The 23503-nt window shown below is 33.3% G+C and overlaps 1 protein-coding gene across 1 annotated transcript in view; it reads right to left on the bottom strand.

Moving 5' to 3' along the window:
• Positions 1-23503, bottom strand: part of LOC149788644 (solute carrier organic anion transporter family member 2B1-like) — an 80214-nt gene that overhangs the window by 31247 nt on the left and 25464 nt on the right. The window contains exon 8 of the mRNA XM_089973533.1: positions 20994-21058. Coding sequence (XP_089829659.1) covers positions 20994-21058 — 65 coding nt within the window. The remainder of the gene's footprint in view (positions 1-20993; positions 21059-23503) is intronic.

Here is a 23503-nt window from a genome sequence, read left to right as displayed (position 1 = left end):
TGCTACATGTCTGCGGCATGATACCCCAGTGCTAAATATCACTATAAGTTGCCACACTGAAGACATCGTACCGATATGACTAAAAAAATTTAAAACTACGTTAAAAAAACAACACACACACTCATTATATTTTATCAATTTCTATTCTTAATTACGATTGTATTTGTAACAAAAAGGAACATATATTCTCGTCTTTACTTGTATGAATATTATTTTGTATGAATATTATACAAAAATGAATATTATTTTGTATGTATGGATATTACTTTGTATACGTCTTAATATAGTTAAAAGAATATTATATCACCTAAGTGTTGGATATTCATATTAGCACGCGTACCAAACAGGAATCAGATGCCATTAATGCGATACGGGACAAATGAATAAAAAGAAGAAAGGATAATAGTATTCCTTATTAATGCGACAGTAGCTAATGAATTATTCTACAATATTATGGATACATACATAAATATCTGCATCTGTTAACAGCCACGTCGAAATATAAAACAAGATCACACTTATTTAGAGCACCAATTATAAATAGTTTATATCACAAATCTAACCATAACGTTTACCACTAATATTACTACTACTACTACTACCACTACTGCCATTGCTACTACTGCTACTGCCACTACTATTGCTACCACTAATATTGCTTCCACTATTACTGCTACTACTCCTATTGCTACTAATACTACTCCTGCTGCTATTACTACTACTGCTTCTACTACTACTTATACTGCTTCTACTAACACAACTACTGCTACTACTATTACAGCTACTTCTATTACAGCTACTACTACTGTTACTACTACAGCTGCTGATACTAATGATACTGCTTCTACTACTAGTACAATTACTAATATATACAAAAATTATCTCTACAGCTGTAGTAGAGATCCTAGATTATACAGTCACCTGTGAAGAAAATGAGCAGCAAATAACACTGTCGCTACAAAGCCTATGTCGTTAGCACTCAGAAGCAGAGCGCTTTTGGTGCTACTCAGTCTGAAGACTTTTTCAATTGTCGTTATCTGGGAGGACAGGTAGGTGTTGATAGAGTAGGAGAACATTGAACCAGTCCCAAACAGGATGCAGAAGCTAAGCAAACTGGTGAAGCAACTGTTAGAATTTAGCTCCACTTCCGTTTCGTCCTTTAGTATCTTTTCTGAAGATGCCGCCGTTGTCGCACTGCCATTTGAAATTATGGAAAGATCATTTAGGCTGGTTTCTGTGGAAGCTATATAGCCATTCGCAACTGTTTTACGTGACATCTTGGAAGATCTACGAACAGATGAATTTGTAACTTAATCTAACATGATCTTAGTGTGCGTGTCTTTTATTTCGTTGTTTTTCTATTGCTATAAATAACTAAAATCGAGATAAAAATTAATAAACGTACAACAATATCAGGTGCTTTGTAGAATGTGTATCCCTGTTAAGGTCGTGTTCTGTTTCACATTGAGTGTGTCTGAAAACATCCCTAGAATTACGACAGAAAGAACAACATAGCGCCATATAAATATATACATAACATATTTAAGGGGATGGTCGATACAATAGGTGCTTCTTTACTCCGTCAGCCTATCTATGGACGAAAGCATGAATATGACTATGAAAAACATTAAATCAATACTGGTATTGACGATCTTTATCTTTCTATGTTTAACTTGTATATATATCGATATATCGGCATGTGTATTAGTAAATACTGATGCATGATTACTCGTCTGTTCTGTTTCTATTGATGTACGACTTATTTGTCACACTCGCTGTTACTGCCGTCACGTCAAAAGTAACACTCCCGTCATGAAGAATATCTTGCTTCTGGTTAGTGTATGAACTATTTGTACTTGTCACTGCAAAAAGAAACCTAATGCTAGCATGTGTTAAGTTAGAGTATATGTTTATTATCGTGACCTTCAAGTCAAGGTAATCATTTAAAAACACGTTTTATTCATTTCTTTTAGTGGTTAAATTCTGCCTTAGGGTTACTTCTTGGAAATTTTGCTAGTTTGCTTTTAACGCGCTTTGCGTGGTTCTGATCAACCGTCTATACCAGTAAGCAAAACGCACGTGAATTCAAGAGCATAGGTTATTGACTGAAGATATATACATCTCGTGAACTAAAACCTGAGCCAGAGAATTTACTGGTTCCAGTAACATATGTTGTTACTTTTGATAACTATTTTATGATTGGCTGTTAGCGGAAACTCAATTTCATGTAAGCTCAGAGTTCTAATGTCTCCAGGCCGGTATATGATCCGTCAAAAGTACATTGAAAGATCAGAGTTCGATTACAGTATTGAACAAATACCGTAGACCATGATATACAGACTGGCCAAGTTGCGTAATACACGGATCCCGGACTTTTGCAGCTGAAAGTACATTTCATACAACAAAGTATTCACGAATAACCATTAGTATGTGCGAATAATACATATGTCGCACTTTTATGCTGTCTTATCATTGACAAAGAGGACTACTTACCACTGCACCGGTAGCAAGACAGACTTCAGGGCATCACTAAGTCTGAACTGGATAGACTCGCAGTCTTTCCAGTAGTGGTTAGAAAAGGTTAATACTTACTGACTAAGCTAAACGATGGTGTGAGTGGTCCAACAGGAAATCAAAAGGTTTAGGCAATTAGTCAGTCCAGGTTTTCTGCCGAACAGAACGTCTGATGGATTCCGGAGAAAATCAATAAGTAGTTTATTTCGTTAAATAATTCGTCCAAGGAACGTTGTTCTGGATGAATTTGAAAGACCCGGAACCAGACCATAGCGAGATTCGGCTTCATGGAAAATAGAGTGAGTCTCGGAAGAGGCACATGAATCTCATAATGTATGTTATTAATTACTCAATCCGGGCAATATCACTGTGATATATATATATATATATATATATATATATATATATATATATATATATATATATATATATCCTCTACTCTCCCGTAACACTAATTATAGGTTAAAGGCACTACTAAACAAAAGCAAATGAAACCTTTTGTACGAGTCCTGATTGATCTTAAATGTTTTCTTAATAACTCCGTAATCGTTAACTTTGCATTAAATGGCGCTCGTAATGAAATCAACATTGTGCTACAAAACAGACCATGATGGCACTCTTTCCATCAATACATGAATACAATTATACTTTCCGAGAAAAATGTAATCGTATATTTTTTTTAATTAAAGAAATGCATTGTCCACGTAGTATGAATATAATGAACCAGTGCTGATCCCTTCAAAGCCATAACTTGATTAAACACATTGCATTCTTGTATGTTCTAAACTGATATTCAAAGTCATTATTTGCTTGTAAAACAGACATTGAAACAGACATAAATTTTCTCTTCTCTTTTCTTTACTTTGTTACCGATTTACACATCAAAATCAGAAAAGGGCAATAAAAGCACTAATGCACTATATAATAAAAAAATATATAAAAATTAAATAAAACAAAACAAAACAACACACAAGCAAGAAAGAAACATTGATATATGTCTTGTTTATATATTTATATATATGCAAGATGTATAGATTTTACATGTATTACATCACTCCAACAAAGCAGAGTTTAATTTCATGCGCAAAGCAAAATATAAGAAACGGTCACTTTCCTACATACATCCCTCTTTCTTCATATGTTAAAACATGAATCACATATAAGAATACTTCATCGACATTATTTAATTGGGGGCAGTTCTCTTGGAATTTTCATCTCAAAATATTCAGGCAATATGTATCGTTGATGAAGTACAAGCAATTGGTGTATTATAATGTTCTATAAAGATTCATCAAAATTTGATTATAAGATTTATACAGTCTAACCGCCATTGTAACTAAATATTGGAATGCACGACTATATTTAGATGAACAATTAGCGCCTACCACGTGGTTTTCAGCAAGCACAATAGAGATGACTGATCGCCATTAAGCTGGTTCGCCGTGTGTAAAACTGACAACTGGCTATTCTTTTTAAACAGGTATCACTACGTGTGACGTTTCACAGAGGTACTAAGTACAAGGGCCATTGATTTTACTTTGTTTTCTTGAGAAATATAATTAATTAATCTCCATCAAACAGTTTTTATCCAATCATTAAATTCATGACATCTTACAAGATGTCTCCATTCTGAGCAAACGAAGTTATAAAATACATTATTCATACACATTATCCATCATCTTTGTTCAGCATGAACATTGCTATTACCAGATACATCAATGAGGCTTGGATCCGGCATGCAGCAGGAACAACTGGAAAGGCAGCAAACTTATAGAGAATGCAAATATTTGTCAGCGATGTTGTCATCAACGCGTACATAAATCCATTCTAACAAGTCCTATGACTATGTTCAAATACAATCATTATTGACAACTATTTGCCAATATATATATATATATATATATATATATATATATATATATATATATATATATATATATATATATATATATTCGTGTTTGTGCTGGCGAATCACTTCATGGCGGATCTAGTTAGAGCTGCTCGCAAATTGATTCGTAATTTATATGTGTGTATCGGGACTCATAAATATATGTTCTCCAGGAGAAGGTACTAATAAAATGGACAAATTGGAACCAGCCTGGAATTCGGTGAAGATAAAATAGAGAATATATGGGGTTAGCTGTCCACTATTGGTTGATAATGAAAGTTAGATTTTTCTAAAATGAATATTTTGAGATTTTATTCTCGATGTAGTGGAGACAAAACAAAAGAGACATTTGTTTTATTGATGGCATTTGAGTTATTTAACAGGCTTGATTTTGGAATGTCATTACTAACACTTTGGTGCGAAAAATGTAGATGTATCTATATGCTGATAAATGTAGGTTTGATCATGAACACTCACAGATTTAAAGTAATTGAATTTTTTTAATCAGGGTGTTTGCGCAGGTTACTATGGGAACTGAATTAGTACCGTTAGTCATCCAGTTGTACAATATTGCTCATGATGTATTAGAAATTGAAGCTTCACAGATATTGTCAGTAATAAAGTACCGGTATGATTATCACAAGTCAGGAGAAACAGTTTGGTAGCTGGAAATAGTTTATAACCTTGGACGGAGCTGATTTGCATTCGTTTTGACTAAAACTATTGCTAAATACAGTATACACAAATATGTATGCAACATTTGTTCTCGTTACAAAACCATTGTCTAAATTAAAATGTGAGACAACAATAATTTAACCCTTCGTAAGAATATTAAGCCCAGTAATGCAATTTCAATTTAATCATAAGGTATGTCCATAACTGTTATCTCATGCGCAGCTTCAATGCTCTATACATGCAGAACTACGAAGTTTTAACTAAAGCTATCTTTGGACTTGCAAATGTTTTACAAAATGTTCTTGTATACAACGTTTTCAAATCAATCAATAATAGGTAAGACTCAGTGATGGGCAATTCGTCATCCACATTCACCTGTCTATCGTATACTTGCCAGAAATTGTTTTAGTTCGTGTAATGTTTGTGAGCAAGAAAGACCCATTATTTCAATCCTTATAAGTGTACATGACAATGCCATGTACGTGTCTATGTTATAGGGTTGTCTAATTATCTTCACTAGAACAAGCATTACTTAAAGCAGTGGTCAGCGGCTGCAGCAGTAATATGAAGGATTATATATGTATGTGTTTGTGTGTGGTTGGAAAACATACTTATTTTCAGCATTTCCCCCTGAGCTAGGTATGAGTTCATGACCTCTCTATCTCACTAACCTAAAACAAAGTCATGCAGTTAGATTGTACTGTATTCAATCAATGTCAAGTGATCATATAATTCGTGTAATTTTGTGTGTACATAATGCTAGATTATGTATGTCCCTGATCGGACAGTTATTGTATGCTGGAATTTATTTGAATGCTTCACTAGTCATAAGCTGGCGTTAAGTAAAAACTTTGCCAAACAGATTTTATATGGCGTTATGGGAAGACTTTACCAGACTGTCCTTATATGTTCTTATGTGAATGTTTTTCAGCTATGTGAATAAGTTAAATGTATGTGAACATTTTTAAAAAAATACAACGATTTTAGCAAGACTCATTTTTTTGTAAAATATTCTTATATCGTACCTTTGTTTTCCCATGACTCTTTCGGGTAACAGTCCTGTCATGCTACCATTTCAGCCCGCAACACTATAGAACCAGCCGATATGCAATAAACCGGTGTTGATACGCTTTAGTGTTTCTGGATAACTTTTAAAACAATTAATCTGTTAAATAATCATTCGGCTACCGAGAAGTCCTATTTATTCAAACGACACTTTCCTTATTTCTTCTTGACTATGTAATGGTGATAATCCAGAATAATTATTCAGACACTCAACCCTCAACTTTTGGACTGGTCTTGGCCCAAATGCCGGTGCTCGGCTTTTGATGTTAGTGGTTTCTTCACAATGACATTGATAAATGCTTGGCCAGCTATGATGTAGTCGTCTGGCTGTGCTTGTTATATATAAATTATTCATTCATGTTCACTACCATTCAAAGTGTGTGACACATTTTAAATTCTAAAATTATTACTGACCGTCCCAAAAGACTGGGCACACCACCTTTCAAACGTCAATTACCAAGAGCCCTGCTAGCCTCATGCTGGCCTTGCTTCGAAGATCGGATCCTGGTCATTCGAATATTCAGATAGTGGTATCCCACCCACCCCCTTCCCCAGATCATCAGAAACGAACAACGGTCTGAACGGAAAGGAAATAATTCGTATACTTGGATTGAGTATCGGTGGATCAAATGGTAAATGTGCCATATTGTTAAATTTTGATCAAATCCACTTATTTATGACCAGGTGAGAAGAAGGGATGGAATAGGAGATGTGTGTGTTTGTATGTTTGGGTACAATTTGATTAATTTTATTCTTTTTGCAATATTATTAGCGTTGTTATCGTTATGCCTTTCTTTGTGTGTGTCACGTTTCCGTAAGAGGAGGTAGCGAGTTGGAAACCCGAGGCGGCATCACTGTTTTAAAATACTTTTTGTACATTTATGTTCAAAATTTATTTTAAACTCGCTGATTTCATCGTTCATCTGAATATCTGTTATATTATAGTCCTGTCCCTGGACGGGAACTTAACCTAGTGTTTGCATAGCCTACCCTCAGCAATAAAAAATAGTTTGATCATAAAACTTATTTAAGTGGTTCCTATGAAGTTTTCTTTTCTGTCTATCCACGTCAGAAAAGGAGCAATTGTTCTTGTCTGGAAAATATGTAAATAAAAAGTGCATTCCTTAATTTATGTACAAAACGTTTCTTCAACAATAAAGAAGTAGTTAGTATTAGGGTTAAATCGCATTATAATGTGGTTACATTTTGCATCATCTGTCTGAATCATAAAATACACGCAAAAAGACTGAATGAGTGAGCTACTTCTGCAATATTTCCAACTGTCAACGAGGAATTTAAACCCGCATTATGTCTTTGGCATTTAGAATAATATATCTTCACTAGTTTTATAGTTTCTTTAAATTCAAAATTAATGAATAAATATTTTTTGTTTTATTTGTTTGTTGTTTTTGTGTTGCTATTTTGTATTCCTTTTTTATAAAAACATCATGTTCTAAGATCGGGACATTCAGAATGTCACGTACATAAATGTTTGTTTGTTTGGTTTTTTTTAAAAATATATTCGATTCGTATTGGGTATTTGTTTTGTTGTTATACTAATATGATGATAATTGCGTGTTCTTTGAAAACAATTTGACGTTTCTACTGGTCGTTTACTACGACGTTATCTAACATTCCTTGCGTGATCACTGCTGTATTTCGTTGCATGGATGGGTTGTTGAATGTGCTGCCATGGCTATAAATGATGGAAACAGTAAAATATACGTAATTCGGCCTGTCTATCTATATTTAGCTGTGTGTCTTCTGTTTTGCAGTTTGTATGTACGTTAACCTGAACATAATTCGTACATACTGTTCCTATCCGCGGAAGGAGGCAAATATGTAGGTTGATATGCTGGTAAGTAATTATCTAGGAAGGTAAGGTGGTAACAATGCTGGTGGGAAAAAATTAAATATATTATATGGACACCAATGAACACGTGATACTACAATACTATCAGTTCGTAGCATTGCTCACCCTGACGACTAATTAAAAAAAAATACTCACATAGGTTTGATCACCATGATGGGTAATTTAAAAAATACCCACGTAGCTTTGATCACCCTTACGGCTTATTAAAAAATACCCACGTAGCTTTCATCACCCTGACGGCTAATTAATTAAAATACTCACGTAGCTTTGATCACCCTGACGGCAAATTCAAAACTATCCACGTAGCTTTGATCACCCTGACGGCTAATAAATACAAATACCCACGTAGCGTTCATCACCATGACGGCTTATCAAAAAATACCCACGTAGCTTTCATCATCCTGACCGCTAATTAAAAACATACTCACGTAGCTTTGATCACCCTGACGGCAAATTCAAAACTATCCACGTAGCTTTGATCACCTATGATGGGTAATTTAAGTACCCATAAAACCATGCAGGCAAATCAAACACACAGACGCAACATTGTTATCTTACTCTTTTATCTGATTATACGTGATAGCAATATTACCGTGTGCATTTAATGGTCCATATTTGTAGGACTATATTGTAGTAGGTCGATGTTGTAGTAGGTCGATATTGTAGTAGGTATATAATGTAGCTCTATATTGTAGTGGGTCCTAATTGTAGTACTTGCAAATTGTAGCAGGTCTATATTGTAGCAGGTTTTAATTGTAGGTCTATATTGCAGAAGATCTATATTATAGGTTTATAATGTAGGTCTATATTTGTAGATCTATATTTTAGGTATATATTATAGTTGGTCTATATTGTAGTAGGTCTATACTGTAGGTCTATATTGTAAGTCCATATTTGTAGGTCTATATTTTGGGTCTATATTGTAGTAGGTCTTTATTGTAGTTCTACATTGTAGTAGATCTATATTGTTGGTCTATATTATAGGTCTATACTGTAGTAGGTCTATATTGTAATATATATATATATATATATATATATATATATATATATATATATATATATATATATATATATATATTGTATGTCTATATTTGTAGATGAATATTTTTGTAGGTCTATATTGTAGTTGCTCTGTTTTTCAGGTCTATGTTGTAGTATGTCTATAGTGTAGGTCTATATTGTAGTGGGTCTTGATTGTAGTTGTTCTATGTTGTAGCAGATGTGTCTTGTAGTAAGTCTATATTGTCGGTCTATGTTGTAGGTCTATATATATATATATATATATATATATATATATATATATATATATATATATATATTATAGGTCTTTATTGTAGGCTTTTATTGTAAGTCTTTATTGTAGGCCTTTATTCTAGGTCTTATTGTAGGCCTATTTTGGAGTAGGCAAACAATGTAGTAGGTCTGTATTGTAGTAGGTATATTATATATATATATATATATATATATATATATATATATATATATATATATATATATATTGTAGGTCTTTATTGTAGGCATTTATTGTAAGTCTTTATTGTAGGCCTTTATTCTAGGTCTTATTGTAGGCCTATTTTGGAGTAGGCAAACAATGTAGTAGGTCTGTATTGTAGGTCTATATTTTTAGGTTTTTTGATGTATACATATGAACACATGTTCAAGTTTAACACCATTCCCTTTCTGCTAATGACCTTTACTACTATTACTAACAGTTGCTACTTCCACTACTACTAATACTACGACTAATAATAATGACAAGAAGAAGAAGAAGAAAAAGAAGAAGATAAAGGAGAAGAAAACAAAAGAAAATGAAGAATTTATGGCATCAAGCAGAACACCATAATTGGTCATGGGGCGAATTGCTCCATCTGATTTAATTTCCGTTGTTTTGCAGCACTGTCGTCATTTATATATATATATATATATATATATATATATATATATATATATATATATATATATATACACACACATATGGGGCATAACATAACTGACCTTAATTGACAGAGTCCGATGCAAGTGTTTAATATATATTGAAAACTTTTAGGTCTATACATAAATTATTGAAAATGAAATGAAGCACATGTCTCTCTTCCAAAGGAGAAAGTGAGCAAATCTTCTCTTTAAACTCGATTACATATAAGTAATTACTGTCAAGTACTGTAATGTTTGGTTTTGGTTCTAAACAATGCTTTTATCCCCCCCCCCCCCATTTTTTTTTCTTTATTTATCCCCCAATCCAACTTTTGTTTCAAAGTGCATTAACGGTACTCTGTAGTGCGTCTTCATTGAATTTTATAATTCAAGATTACGCGTATGTTTGGTCACATGACAGTATACATTTCATCCGGAACACTTTCTGTCATTCACAAGGTAATAATTTTTTTAATCTTAGATAATATATTTGTTTGCATGTAAGGTAATTACTTTGTGTCTAATTTTTAGCAAGGATAAAATGATACAATTCCAACAATAAAAAACCTATATTTGGTGATATCCTTTGTAATTGAAATATGTAAATTTCGATGTGGATATATATATATATATATATATATATATATATATATATATATATATATATATATATAATGTCCCTTGAATATAAAAATGAAATGTTCTTACCTTAAGTTTGTTTCTGAGAGTATTGTGAAGGCAATGCATATATATGACTCTCTGAGGACGTCCGTACTGACCAGACTGACAAAAAAGACATCAATATATCACCTGGTTACCTGGTATAATTGCAACGTCTATCACTTGTGCCTTGGTGTGTGACACGAGAAAAAACGTGACGAAAAGTGGTGAATGGTACACATTTGGGGACATCATATATGAAACAAAAACATGCTAGAGACATCAGCCAAGGAGTCGACGTACTGCTGAATTCAGCAACAGAGAAGAACAAAAAGGAGAACAGCATAACAAACATAATATAAATGAACAAAAGCTGAAAGAAGACAATACAGTCGGCATTTTGAACAGTGGAATGTGTCCGTCAGCAACCGATTGCACAAAACATAATGGGTGATACGCTAAAATGGGCGTGATTCCTGCTCAGGTCGGCAAATATTAGAACACATTCTTCGTTACAGAGAATGAATCAAGGAAATATGTGTATCAAATATTGTACATTATGCTAAAAGAATTACTGCTGAAATATTATGTTTAAAATATCAGCCAGCTATTGTAATTTTACTTGTGTGTTTATGTGTTTGTATCTAATTATTTATGTATGTGGTGGGTCGGTGGTTCTTCCTTGGGTTTGCCAGGGTTCTTCCTCCACCAGTTATACTGGCCGCCATGTATAGCCTATCTTGTGCTGAAAAATGGCGTTAAACCCTAGAACAACAACAACAACAACGACATTTATGTATGTGTGTATTTATGTATGTGTGTTTTTTTGTGTATGTGTGTATTTGTGTTTGTGTGAGTAAATATGTGTATTTGTTGTGTATGTGTGAGTATTTGTGTGTATGTGTGTATTTGTGAGTATATGTGTGAATGTGTTTGTATGTGTGTGTATTTGTATTTATATTTGTGTGTATGTGTATGCATTTGTGTGTATGTATGAGTATATGTGTGTATTTGTGCATGTATTTGTTTGCGTATGTGTGTTTTTGTGTGTATATGTGTATATTTGTGTGTGTATGTCTAAGATTAGATTGTCAGATTAGGTCAGTCAATTGGCATTGCGTTAAAATCAAGGTTATGACACCATTGTGGAAAATAAATATATAAGCAATGAATGGATGAATTGAATCAATATTTTAAACATAAGTGCGTGAGCGCTAAAATATCCGTTGATGCTTTTTTATCGAAGATGAGGGAAGTAGAAAAAGGAAAGGAAAATAAAACAACAACAACAACAACAACAAAAAACAAAGAAAAGAAAGTGAAGAATAACGAAATATAAGAAATGCTAAGACTACTAACTAAAGTAGGACCGAAAATAAAAATTCGATTTAACTGACTCTAGAATGATCTGGAAAATATTATAACAAAAAAATTCGAAAGTACTCTAAAATGCGATGATTTTTTCCAAGTTACGTAACCATCTGTACAACCCATAATATTCAAGATGGGAAATATTTTAATACTCTCTGTCTCATCTTGACAGGTTTTCCTTCAACTATTTCTGACTCCATGTTGTCTGTCTAATATATACAAGGTATTTTCTTTAATAGTCACTATAACCAGTGTGGAAACACGGGACATATTTTTTCTTTGAAACATCTAACCCAGTGCAAAAACGAAATTGTAGAGTGCCACCTTAAGCAAATATGAAATTTTAAGCAAATATGTTTCTTGTTATGTATTATCGTGTACGATGTTCACAACAAAACGGTACATTAACGTTAATGCAATGCATTTACGTAAGCTAGTTTTGCTTATTTGGCTCTTGCTTACACAGTATGCCTGGTGGTAGTTTTGTGCATACAATGACCTTAATTATGGGGACAATATAAGCGTTAGAACACATGCGTGAAGTCAAATTAAATTGAAAAATGTTGCATTAAATGAAAGATATAAATAATGAAAAGGTTTTATTTTAATTCCTTTCTAAGAAATAAATGACGACGAAGGAAAATCACTTTCTTTTCCATTTAGTGTTAAAAGAAAAAGTAAATATTTTACCCTTTAACCAACATGTATCTCATTTGTTCGGCCCCTATTCAGATATTGCAATTTATCAGTGACATCCCATAAGTCATTGTGGCAAGTTACACGTTTCTTTATTACAGCATAACATTGGTTGCGTTGTTGAGAAACTGCAATAACAGCTCCCATATCATCACAAAGGCAAAGGGGAGCTGGAGCCTTTGTGGGAATTTACCAAACAAATGAAATCTGTACTGTGGAGAAAATCATCAGAATAATGCAAGTATCACACCTATGTGGGGTTTATGGGGGCTTTCTACGGACAGTATGAACTTCTGTAAGAGTAGCAGGTGTAAGGTGAGGTTTTGTTTGCATTTGTAATATGCATACTAGTGAGAATGTTTGCATACTTCTGTGTTACTTCATATACTGTGCTGAAATTTCTTTGTGCTTGAGAAATGTGCCTCTTTTAAGAACATAAAAACCCAACCTGATTGACCCCATGTGATCGAACATTCAGCCTGATTTAATCGAAAGTCCATTATATTTTTCAGTTATTAAATAAGGTAAACAAATTGTACATACTAGACAATACCAGTTTCTGAAAGTACGAAGAATGCGTTACTAAATTTACACAACGTAAAGTAACGTTATTGGCTCCTTTTCACAATTGAACTATAACGTCCAGGAAACGAAAACGACCAATATTAGCCAGCAGTGTTCGATTGGTACACATCTGAAGTAAGGTCTAGATGTATACTCTATAACCCACATTACACTCATGAATCATACACCCATGTAAAGTGAATTACAGGTCCTTTATACAATACATAATATATGAAAGTTCTGTTTTTAAAAAAATAAACGAAGTATAACCAGTCTTCAAGTCCTAGGAAATTCGTTTTCCTTAAAATTCTAACCGTATGTAAATTACAAAAATTTAGAGAGCCACTTACATAAAGTTAAGCCAGGCGTGATTTACTTGTATTAGGCCACTAATTATATTTACAGGCAAAGAACTAGCCAATTGGTATCTAACAAAAAGAAAATGATTTTATCCTGCGTTAATACTGGATATATTTCATCTTCGGTATCGAAACCTATATATTTAAACTCGTGGATTTGTTACTCGTTGTATATCAAATTGTTTGTTATACACTGTGAACTACCTCCCTCATTAATACTAGAAAAGGAATACCCTCTAAACATTTAATTGGTTGCATAAACTGCTAAAGCTACCTTCTAATATAGGTTACTTCCATCATACGCTGCATTTGCTTCGGCTAAACATCAAACGAGAACTCGCAAATATAAGATATATGCAAAACTAAGAAAAAGAGCAGGTTTATAAAGGAAAGAAATAATGGACAGCACAATTTCGAAACCAACATATAACACCACCATTCCATCCAAGCATTGTCGCTGCTGCCACTGTGGTTAAAAAAAGGAAACAAGTTTCAATATTTTCATTTTAAAATGATTCTATACTTTTAAAATATTCGAATGATGTTCGCTTCATAATGAAATACGTCAGCCTTTTGTATGTACCACCTACTACATCTTTTAGCGTATTTGCAATCGACAGTTGTTTTGGCCCTTCAACTCAATGCAATTTTGTCCCGAACTTTGAATACGAGTTCACTGTGTATTGTTTCAATTCTATCGAATTCAATTAGATTAATTTATTAAAAACTTTGATAAAGTGTTTCATTGTTGTCTCTTAAAGTTTATCCAGTTCAACAAGTGGTTATTTGTCCCTAATGTTGAATAAGAATTTCACCATTATTTTATTAAGCGTATCTCCTTTAGAGTTAGAGAGTAATGTATCCCCAAATTTGAAAAATTATATTCGCTGTTTCCAATCAAAACTCTCTTCAATTCAAAAGGTGGTATTGTTTTATCCAAAACTCTGAATATGGCTGCCAATGATTTGTAGTATACTTGTCTCCTATTCAGTTACACGTATCAGGACTACCGAATCGATGATAGTATCAATCGTTCTTTGTTTTACATCATTTTGGTCTCGCTGAAACATTATGCACATGTTTCAAATGTAATCTGCCCTCCACGGCTGAAGCAGCCTTCTCAAAATAACTTGTTTATGATTTCTGCAACGTTATCTACTATAAATGTTGGCCAAGAACATCCCTCTTTCATATCTGCACCACCATACAGGAATGACACCAGTTTTCATTTGCATTCTGTTTTGACTGGAATTTTGTTTCCTATTTATAATAAACATATTGAATATTTTCCCTCCTTGTGTCATCATGCTGGTGCAGCACACAAGTAACAAAACGAAAGCGACATGGGAGGCAACTCTGTCCATTCTTCAACCTCTCAAGATTACTCTGTTCTGTTTAAGAGAAAAGGGGTGATTTTGCTTACCTTTGGACATACTAGCAATTAAGTTTTGACATTCTTTCTCAAATTTGAAGCAAACCTAGATCTATCTGGTGTAAGCAGCATTCTTTGAATATGCGAAGTGAGTTTCATTCTTTGACAAGCCATTAAGAATCTCTAGCTAGATCTATCCAGTGCGAGCAGCATTCCTTGATTAACCACGAAGAAGAACTATACAAGATCTGTCAGGTACGAGTATCATTCACTGATTAACCACGAAAAAGAGTTTTTCATATGATCACGTATATGTACCTATAGTGTGTGATCCAGGGTTAAACGCTTTCCGTTCTTTTTCATATTGTTGGCTAAACACAATTTTAACTTCATCGGTATATCATGCGTTTCTAAACAGAAATCCTGTGGATTTATCTGGATCATTGCTACGGTCTTTGTGCAGAACGACTCTGGTGTTGTTCACATAGAATCCTTTCATTCTATCGTGCTTCATCTTTTTCTAGGATTACTAGCGTGTAGCCGATTGGTTTAGGAGTTGGTTAGTTGCCATATCGTGTGGCCAGATTAGCATTGCTTCTGGTGATTTATGAAATCTATTTGATAAGGTCATTGAAATTTTTTACATGTCGTTAATAATAGGATCACAGTTAATGATGTGCTCGAAAGTCTGTTTCTTATTCGAGGTTGTCTGTTCCTTCCGTTCTGCACTAACGATGCTTATTTAGGTTTTCCTTTTTAACAGTTTATTTTTTAAAATGTATAGTCTTTACCAAAATGAAGACACCATTTTCAAACCTTATTTAACAACATCTGATGATGCTTTTATTAAGGTTTGGAGAAACAATTGGACCCTAAGATCTGCATTATGTTAAGCTAAGGCAGTATACATTGATTTGAAGAAATAATTACAGAATCATTGCATGACAAAATATTCAGTTTCGCACCTTGCGTATGGGGTTCAAGTTTTCGTGCGATCGTTGACTGGTAATACAGGAAATATTGAGTCAAGTGTGCCTTTTGTTTTGTCTATTATAGCATAAGAAAAAAAATCACACAATACCCTTTAGGCACATTCGTCGATTAAGAAAAATGCAAATTATTAGAAACGTTGTGCATACTGACTATCATATCACTTGTCAATGTTCGCATGGGCTTCAATGAAAAGAGTGGCCAATTTACCTGTGGTATTCTTTATGCATACAGGAGTTTTCACAGAACATAATATGCTATAATACTAAGATTTATATTGCAATAATGAAAACATCCACAGATGAAGACAACCATGCAGTGTGATCAAAGAAGTGGGTTTTGTGCTCGTATAACCTGCAAAACAGAAGAAACGTTCTCTTTTTCAGAGCTTAATAATTTTACATGAGAATCAAAGCAAATAACTTTTTCGGGATGCTATTATTTCAATCATTTCGATTTTTGTTTGGATCTCTATTCGTCTGTTTATTGTATGTATCTCCCAGGTGTGAGATTGAAATAGAAAGGGACACAGTTTGTTTGTCTTGTAAACATGCATTGTTTTTGTTTTTTATTGAGATCATTGACAGAATGACTATGATATATAAGGACATTACGTCACGATCTGAAGATATTTTCCTTCTTCCTAACAATATCTCTCCCTACGACACAGTGTAGCACTGTATCTGACATATTACTAAAAGTAAATGGACCCGGAACTCGAGATGAGAAAAGGTCGTATAAGTTTATATGCAACTGTCAAATCTACTTATGACGCGCAGAATTCGAGTTTGTCCAATTGACAAAGGACTAATAAAGTCATTCGAGTTGGTGTCTTTGGCCCATGTGTTTCTAACAAATTTTCAATCAGTGGCCCTGGTTTCTAATTATGTTTCTCTGGCGTTGCTGGTCTAGATGTGACCAAAACGTTTTGCCCAAAACATATGTGTTTCACAACGGGGTTGTCCAGATATAAAAACTGTATTTGCTTGTTGAAAACTATTTCAAAGTGGCTGAATCTTATTCATGCATTTTAAGCTGGATTAAACCGATTTAATGATTAAGAATATGGTTATCACCTACTATTTATCTCTCTCTCTTTCTCTCTTTCTCTCTCTCTCTCTCTCTCTTTCTCTCTCTCTCTCTCTCTCTCTCTCTGTCTCTGTCTCTCTCTCTGTCTGTCTCTGTATACACAAGTTGACAGATGCGATTTCCATAATGTTTTCCATTTCGTATAAATACCTGTTATATGTGTTCTCTATATCTTCTTTTCAGTCCATATTTTTTCCACCCAATCAAAATAGCCATGTCAGTGAGACTCGTTCCTTTCGTTAATTCTTGTATGTTGTTCAAATGAACTTTAATCTAACGAATTCACTAAAGATGGGACCGCTCCGTTGGCCTAGTGGTTAAAGCGTCCGCCTCGGATGCGGGAGGTCGTGGGATCGATCCCCGGCCGAGTCATACCAAAGACTTACAAAAATGGTACTAACAGCTGCCTCGCTTGGCGCTCAGCATTAAGAGGTTAGTGTTAGGACTGGTCGGCCTGGTGTTAGGATGTGACTGGGTGGGACATCATGCTACATGTCTGCGGCATGATGCCCCAGAGCTAGACATCACTCTAAACAGTCACACTGCAGACATCGTAGCGATATGACTGAAAAATTGTTAAAGCTACGGTAAAAATCCAAATCACACACACACGCACACAATAAAGATGGAGCTCTATTGATGATGGAGAGAACAATACAATCAATATGTATTACCAAAAAGAAAAGATATGTTCCACAAATATAGTGCCAATATATAGTTTATGTCCGATGAAAACTTCTTGTAAGACAATCATAAAGTCTGCCTCGCAAAAGTAATTGCTCCAATTTGTCAATATGTCTTGCCTTTATCATGTCTATATCCAATTCACAACAAAGTCAATCAAGCGCAAATTTGCAAAATTAATTAACCGTAACAGGAAGGACATATCAGTTTGAGTTGAACGCTTTATTACAAAATTTAATTAAAATTGTTCTGATGTAAATGATAAACAATATACATGTGATGCAAATAAATCGTTAAACAATATGACGACTAATTTTCAGTATGACAAACATTGTAGGCAATTCTAGGCAAGTATGTTGTAGTCTCTGTAAGATAACAAAATAAACGCTAAGACAAGAAAGAAAATAAAAGAATATGGTGGTTATATACATATTTTAAAAGTTCACATTCATATATATATATATATATATATATATATATATATATATATATATATATATATATATATATATATATATATATATATATATATATATATATATTGCATTCAAGAAAACAAATATGAACTAATATATACCAATTTACAAAATACACCACCCAAGTATCTCTAACAAAGTATCCCTAACAATTTATTCCGACAAGAATCATATTCCTTTCTTCAAAACAGAAAACGCGTGCTTGCTAGCCAATTTGAAAATTCTGGCAAAAGACGATTGTTTCAAATTAGTGACTAAAGATTAACGACTACTTATACAGCTATGTTAACTCATTTTACAATAACCATATCTAGTCAAGTTTCCCATAATCACACTTTCAAAAGGCATTACATTGTTTCCACTTTAAATTAAAAACAAAAGCTTTCTTCAAGGTGATAAATAATTATTGCATCTCTGTTTTATAATCTGTTATATAATTTTGCATAAGGCAAATAGATCAAAGTCTGAGTTATGTCCCTTGTTCCAAATGTAAAAGTATTTTTAAGTACAAATATTTTATCTAAGGACACTTGCCTTTGATATGTTATAAGTATAATTAAAAAATTAAAAGTACATTAGTTACAGAAACTGGCAAATTGTCTGTGCGCACAACGTTCAAACGAAGGAACACGGCTGTTTTTAAATGATTCAAAAATGTTTTGAGAAATACAATCGTGGCAAAAATTATATGCAATGTTTAAAACTGCAACCATCTAAGTTTAGGATTTTTTCAGCCTACGTTCGTAGCAGTAAATGCTGCTGCAGATCTTACCTTGTCACTTAACAAACTAAACAAAATTACATATGTCCGAAATATTTGTGTTGTAATTGTTTCCAATTATGAGTTCATAATATGTCATTAAAAGGATCTGTTATTAGATGACAACAATATGTAATGGTGCATTTTTGTACAAATATCGAGAACAACATGACACTCGATATATTGCGTTCTGATAGTATATGTATGTGGAATCATCTGTTCCATGCAAAATCGACATATAATACATTGTCTTTAATATTCACGCATCTATACATGTATATATTCTATACATTATTCAGTCTTTTCTTGTTTTTTATATTCTGAATTAGTGCTTCAATTTCACAGTAATATTTCGTTCTATTAGTTCAAAGTGAATGCTCAGCACTTTTTATTAATGTCAAACGTATATCAATCGTGAGAGTAGGGATTCGCACTTTTAGCGATGCAGAGTTTCCTATAAAAGCTAATAAGGAATATTATAATATTTCCTTGTCCAACAGCAAACTCTCAAGACGATTCTTTATCAGTTACTGACAAAAAGTATAATGAAATAAATGTCAAATTATAACACGTTTCAATTAAATCAAGAAAAATATCGAAGAAGTACTGATGGATAAATACAATAACTTTAGACAAAGAATAATATGGTCTATGCGCATGATGTCGCCACTTATTTATGACATCTATGTGAAAATGTAATTATTATGCAATGCTAGGTCAATGACTGCAGAGAAAGATTTCAATCAAACGAACATCTCAAACGAATAAAAAATCGAAATCAATACTTGTACTATATTAATCATCGTCCACAAAACTATTTAGTTGTTTTCAGGCAAAACACGGTTTTTTCTTCATTTTCTTCAACGTTTTGAATTGTATTCAAATCACGTGCAAAATGCATTTCGCGCTGTAAAAGTGCCTTCATGTCTAAACATCAAGATATGCAAGCAGACCATAATTATTTAGTCATTTCCAGCATTAGCAAATATATCTCATTAATCTGAGAAAAGGTCATGTATTTGGTCCATAAATAAAATCTTACGTAAGAAGACCATCCAAGCCTTTATACAGTGCAGGCGGGCGTGGCGTTAAAAAATTGGCTTTATACAGATTGGATTTAATCGTAATGACTATATATATATATATATATATATATATATATATATATATATATATATATATATATATATATATATAACAGGATAATATCACATATGTTCGGTTCATAATCTTTCACTAAGCTTCGTGAATTGTGTCGCTTCTATCTCTTTAGATATATCTACTTTCATCTCATATACATCTATGATTTTATCTTTCCTTAAAGAGAACATCAACGCAAAAGACGTTGATATGAATGCAATGACTTTCAATCCGAAGTCTACAGAAATCAACCTCGTTCTCATGGCCTGGCTGTCATAAAACGAGCATGCGCCCTCTTTGCCACAGGTTGTATGCCATATAAGGCATACGGTATCGAAGATTTTTCCGTACACCAAATGTGCTGGGAGAAAAACTAGAATGAAAGATAGAATATTCGTAATCATCTGCAGTCGAAAGGGTGAAATAATGAGATTTTGACAAAACGCTAAAACTCCAACGTAAGCCAAAATACGTTGTGTCAGTAATAACGTCTTCCAGAACATTCGAAAAACACATTGAGGACGTTATTTGGAAACCGAAGGGTTACGATTATAAAATGGGCATGGAAGCTTGCCAATCAAAACATTTATAAATGTAACAATTGAAGCAGGTACATCTTCAGAATAATTTCATCTCCATGTCCAGAGTGTAAATGACTGGTCTAATATAATCGTAGTATGAGTTATATGCAGGCCATTTAAATATGTAACGTGTTCCATAGTTAAACACTCAATAATTTTATATTATGTCTTATTCATTACCTAGGTCCTTGTTCAAATCTCTCTCTCTCTCTCTTTCATATATATATATATACATATATATATATATATATATATATATATATATATATATATATATATATATATATATATATATATATATATATATATATATAATACTTACCTAAGATGGATAACAGGAAAGAATGCAATCCAATAGCTAGCGATCGGTCTCGATCTCGAGCTGAGCTAGAAAATTGAAAACAAACATATTAGTGACTGCACTGATGTAATCGTTAACACATAATCGGTGTAACATATGAACACTTTTCAAGTTAACACATAATTAATGCAACATTTGAACAATGTTGACGTTAATAAATATCCAGTGCAATACTTGAATACTTTTGACGTTAATATATAATCAGTGCAACATATGAACACGATTGACGCTAATATATATTCAGTGTAGCATACGACTTCTTTAGACGTTAACACATAGTGTAACATATGAACTCTTTTTACGTTAAGACATTGTTATATATGTTTGATTTAATTTATATGTGATTTAATTTAATTGTTTGTTTGTTACTTTCATGTTTTTTATTGCATTACATGCTATTGAAATATAAAATTTTGTACTGATATAGAGTTTAGTTCTGACTTTTCTATTTTTGACGTAAACATCTAATATAAGAAACTTTGTATGTAATGCTAACCTAGTTCCTGGCCTTAATTCAGAACCAGCAAGAGTTGTGGTAAGCAACTTTTTTAAAATTGTTTCTCGGAGTTAGGTTCATTAAGTGGTTTCGAGGCCATACATGGAGTACGTGGCCCAAATCCGTGCATCTGTTTTGCGTTTTAGTTTGATTTATTACTGATGTTTTGAGAAATAATAATTATTCTTGCCTTACCATTTCAGATGTTAAAGTGTTTTATATTGTGAGCAGGTTTGGGCTAATTATTTTTTTTGGTCAATTTATTCGGAATTCAAATTTATTTCCTCTGCAAATACTAGTTATCTAAATTAATTCTTGGAAAAGACATTTATCGAAATTTACACAGAATTCAAAAACTAAAATATTTTGTCTGCGATTCAACAAAGAAGTTTTACACATCAGTACGACTATGGCCACAGCATACGTCATCGCCATCTATTTCGGAATAAAGGACACGTTATTTATGATTGCTACAACTTGAAAAACAAGCATCAGAATCAAGAAAGGCCTATACCAGATGCTCTTATTTCTAAGAGGTCAATGGCACGGCCAGGCATTGAAAGCAATACATTTATCGGGTGTAATAAACCCCAGTCAGATTTTATTACGGAGAATTATGAGTCATCCATGTTGAAAAGTTGTGTATCACTCTTGGGTGATTCGGCCGATACCATCCCTATATAAATGTTAAGGGAGATATGACCTTCTCAGAGTCTTTTATTTTGAGGTACTCTACCTTTTTCTGAGATTTCTTTAGAGTGTTCTTATTCAGAGAGTAGACTGCGGCTTTGCTAATGTCCCTCTCTATTGTGTAAATTTGTCATCAGATTTAGTCTCAGGACCCATGACAGTCAGAACAGTATGTGCTTTATCCGTTAAGGGAATTCATTATTACTAGGCAACGACCTAGCTGGAGATAATGTTGTGGATAATCCACTTGTAATTGACAAGACTTGTCTGGATCAGAAAGTCAATCCAATTGAAAAAGAATTCTCTGATTAAAACCCAAATAGTACAGTTATTAGAGCTATGGTAAAAAAAAAGCTCTTTAGAATGATGTTGATCAGGAAATTATTCCTTTCGTTGACACATGTATATGTAAGGCTTTTGATGAGGTCACTTTCATTCTTTGGTTGGATCAATCAAAAGGTATTGATCACAGTGATCCTCTTTATACTACTCATTCTCTTTATTCTAATCAGGGTGGCAAACGACAATCACTTGTCGTCGAACAGGCTCACCTGTTCTTTTCAAAAGGCCATTATCGAATCTGACGCCACTGAATTACCTTTCTGTTATTTCATTAAAAATAGAATTCTTATGAGAAAATGAAGACATCCCAAAGTATTTGCTGGTGACCAGTAGTCAGTGAACTATCAAATTGTACTTACAAACTCGCCCAGACAGGAAATACTTAGTCCAGCCCATGAAACGCCTTTGACTGGTCATTTAGGGATTAATAAGACTTATCACAAGATCTTGACTCACATTTATTGACCAATAGACAAAATTGATTCTGTAAATACTGCAGATCATGTCATACTTATCAAAAGGAACACCCAATCAGAAGATACCTAGGCTCATCTGCAACCTATTCATGCATTTGATGAACCATTTAGTAGAATAATGGTAGATTGTGTTGGCACCTTACCTAAGACCAAGTCAGGTAATCAATACTGTTTTACCATAATGTGCGCGTAAACAATGTTTCCAGGGTCAATTCCTTTCAGGAAAAAAAAATCTAAAACAATAGTAGAAGCTTTAATAAAGAGTGTTTAACTCAGTTTGGTCCAAATCTGTCCAATCTGATCAAGGATCAATTTTCATGTCTAGAATTTTCCAGCCAGTTTTGTACGAATTATATATCCAACATTTCAAATATTCTGCCTATCATCCTAAGATCCATGGCGCTTTAGAGAGATTTCATCAAACTTTGACAAATATGATTCGATCATATTGTTTTGATATGGGTAAA

The sequence above is a fragment of the Sinohyriopsis cumingii genome, chromosome 11 (assembly GCF_028554795.1).
Source record: "Sinohyriopsis cumingii isolate HCF-2022 chromosome 11, ASM2855479v2, whole genome shotgun sequence".
In the NCBI taxonomy this organism is placed as follows: domain Eukaryota; kingdom Metazoa; phylum Mollusca; class Bivalvia; order Unionida; family Unionidae; genus Sinohyriopsis; species Sinohyriopsis cumingii.
Note: the sequence above shows the minus strand (reverse complement) of the source record. Positions and strands in the feature narration are given on the sequence as shown.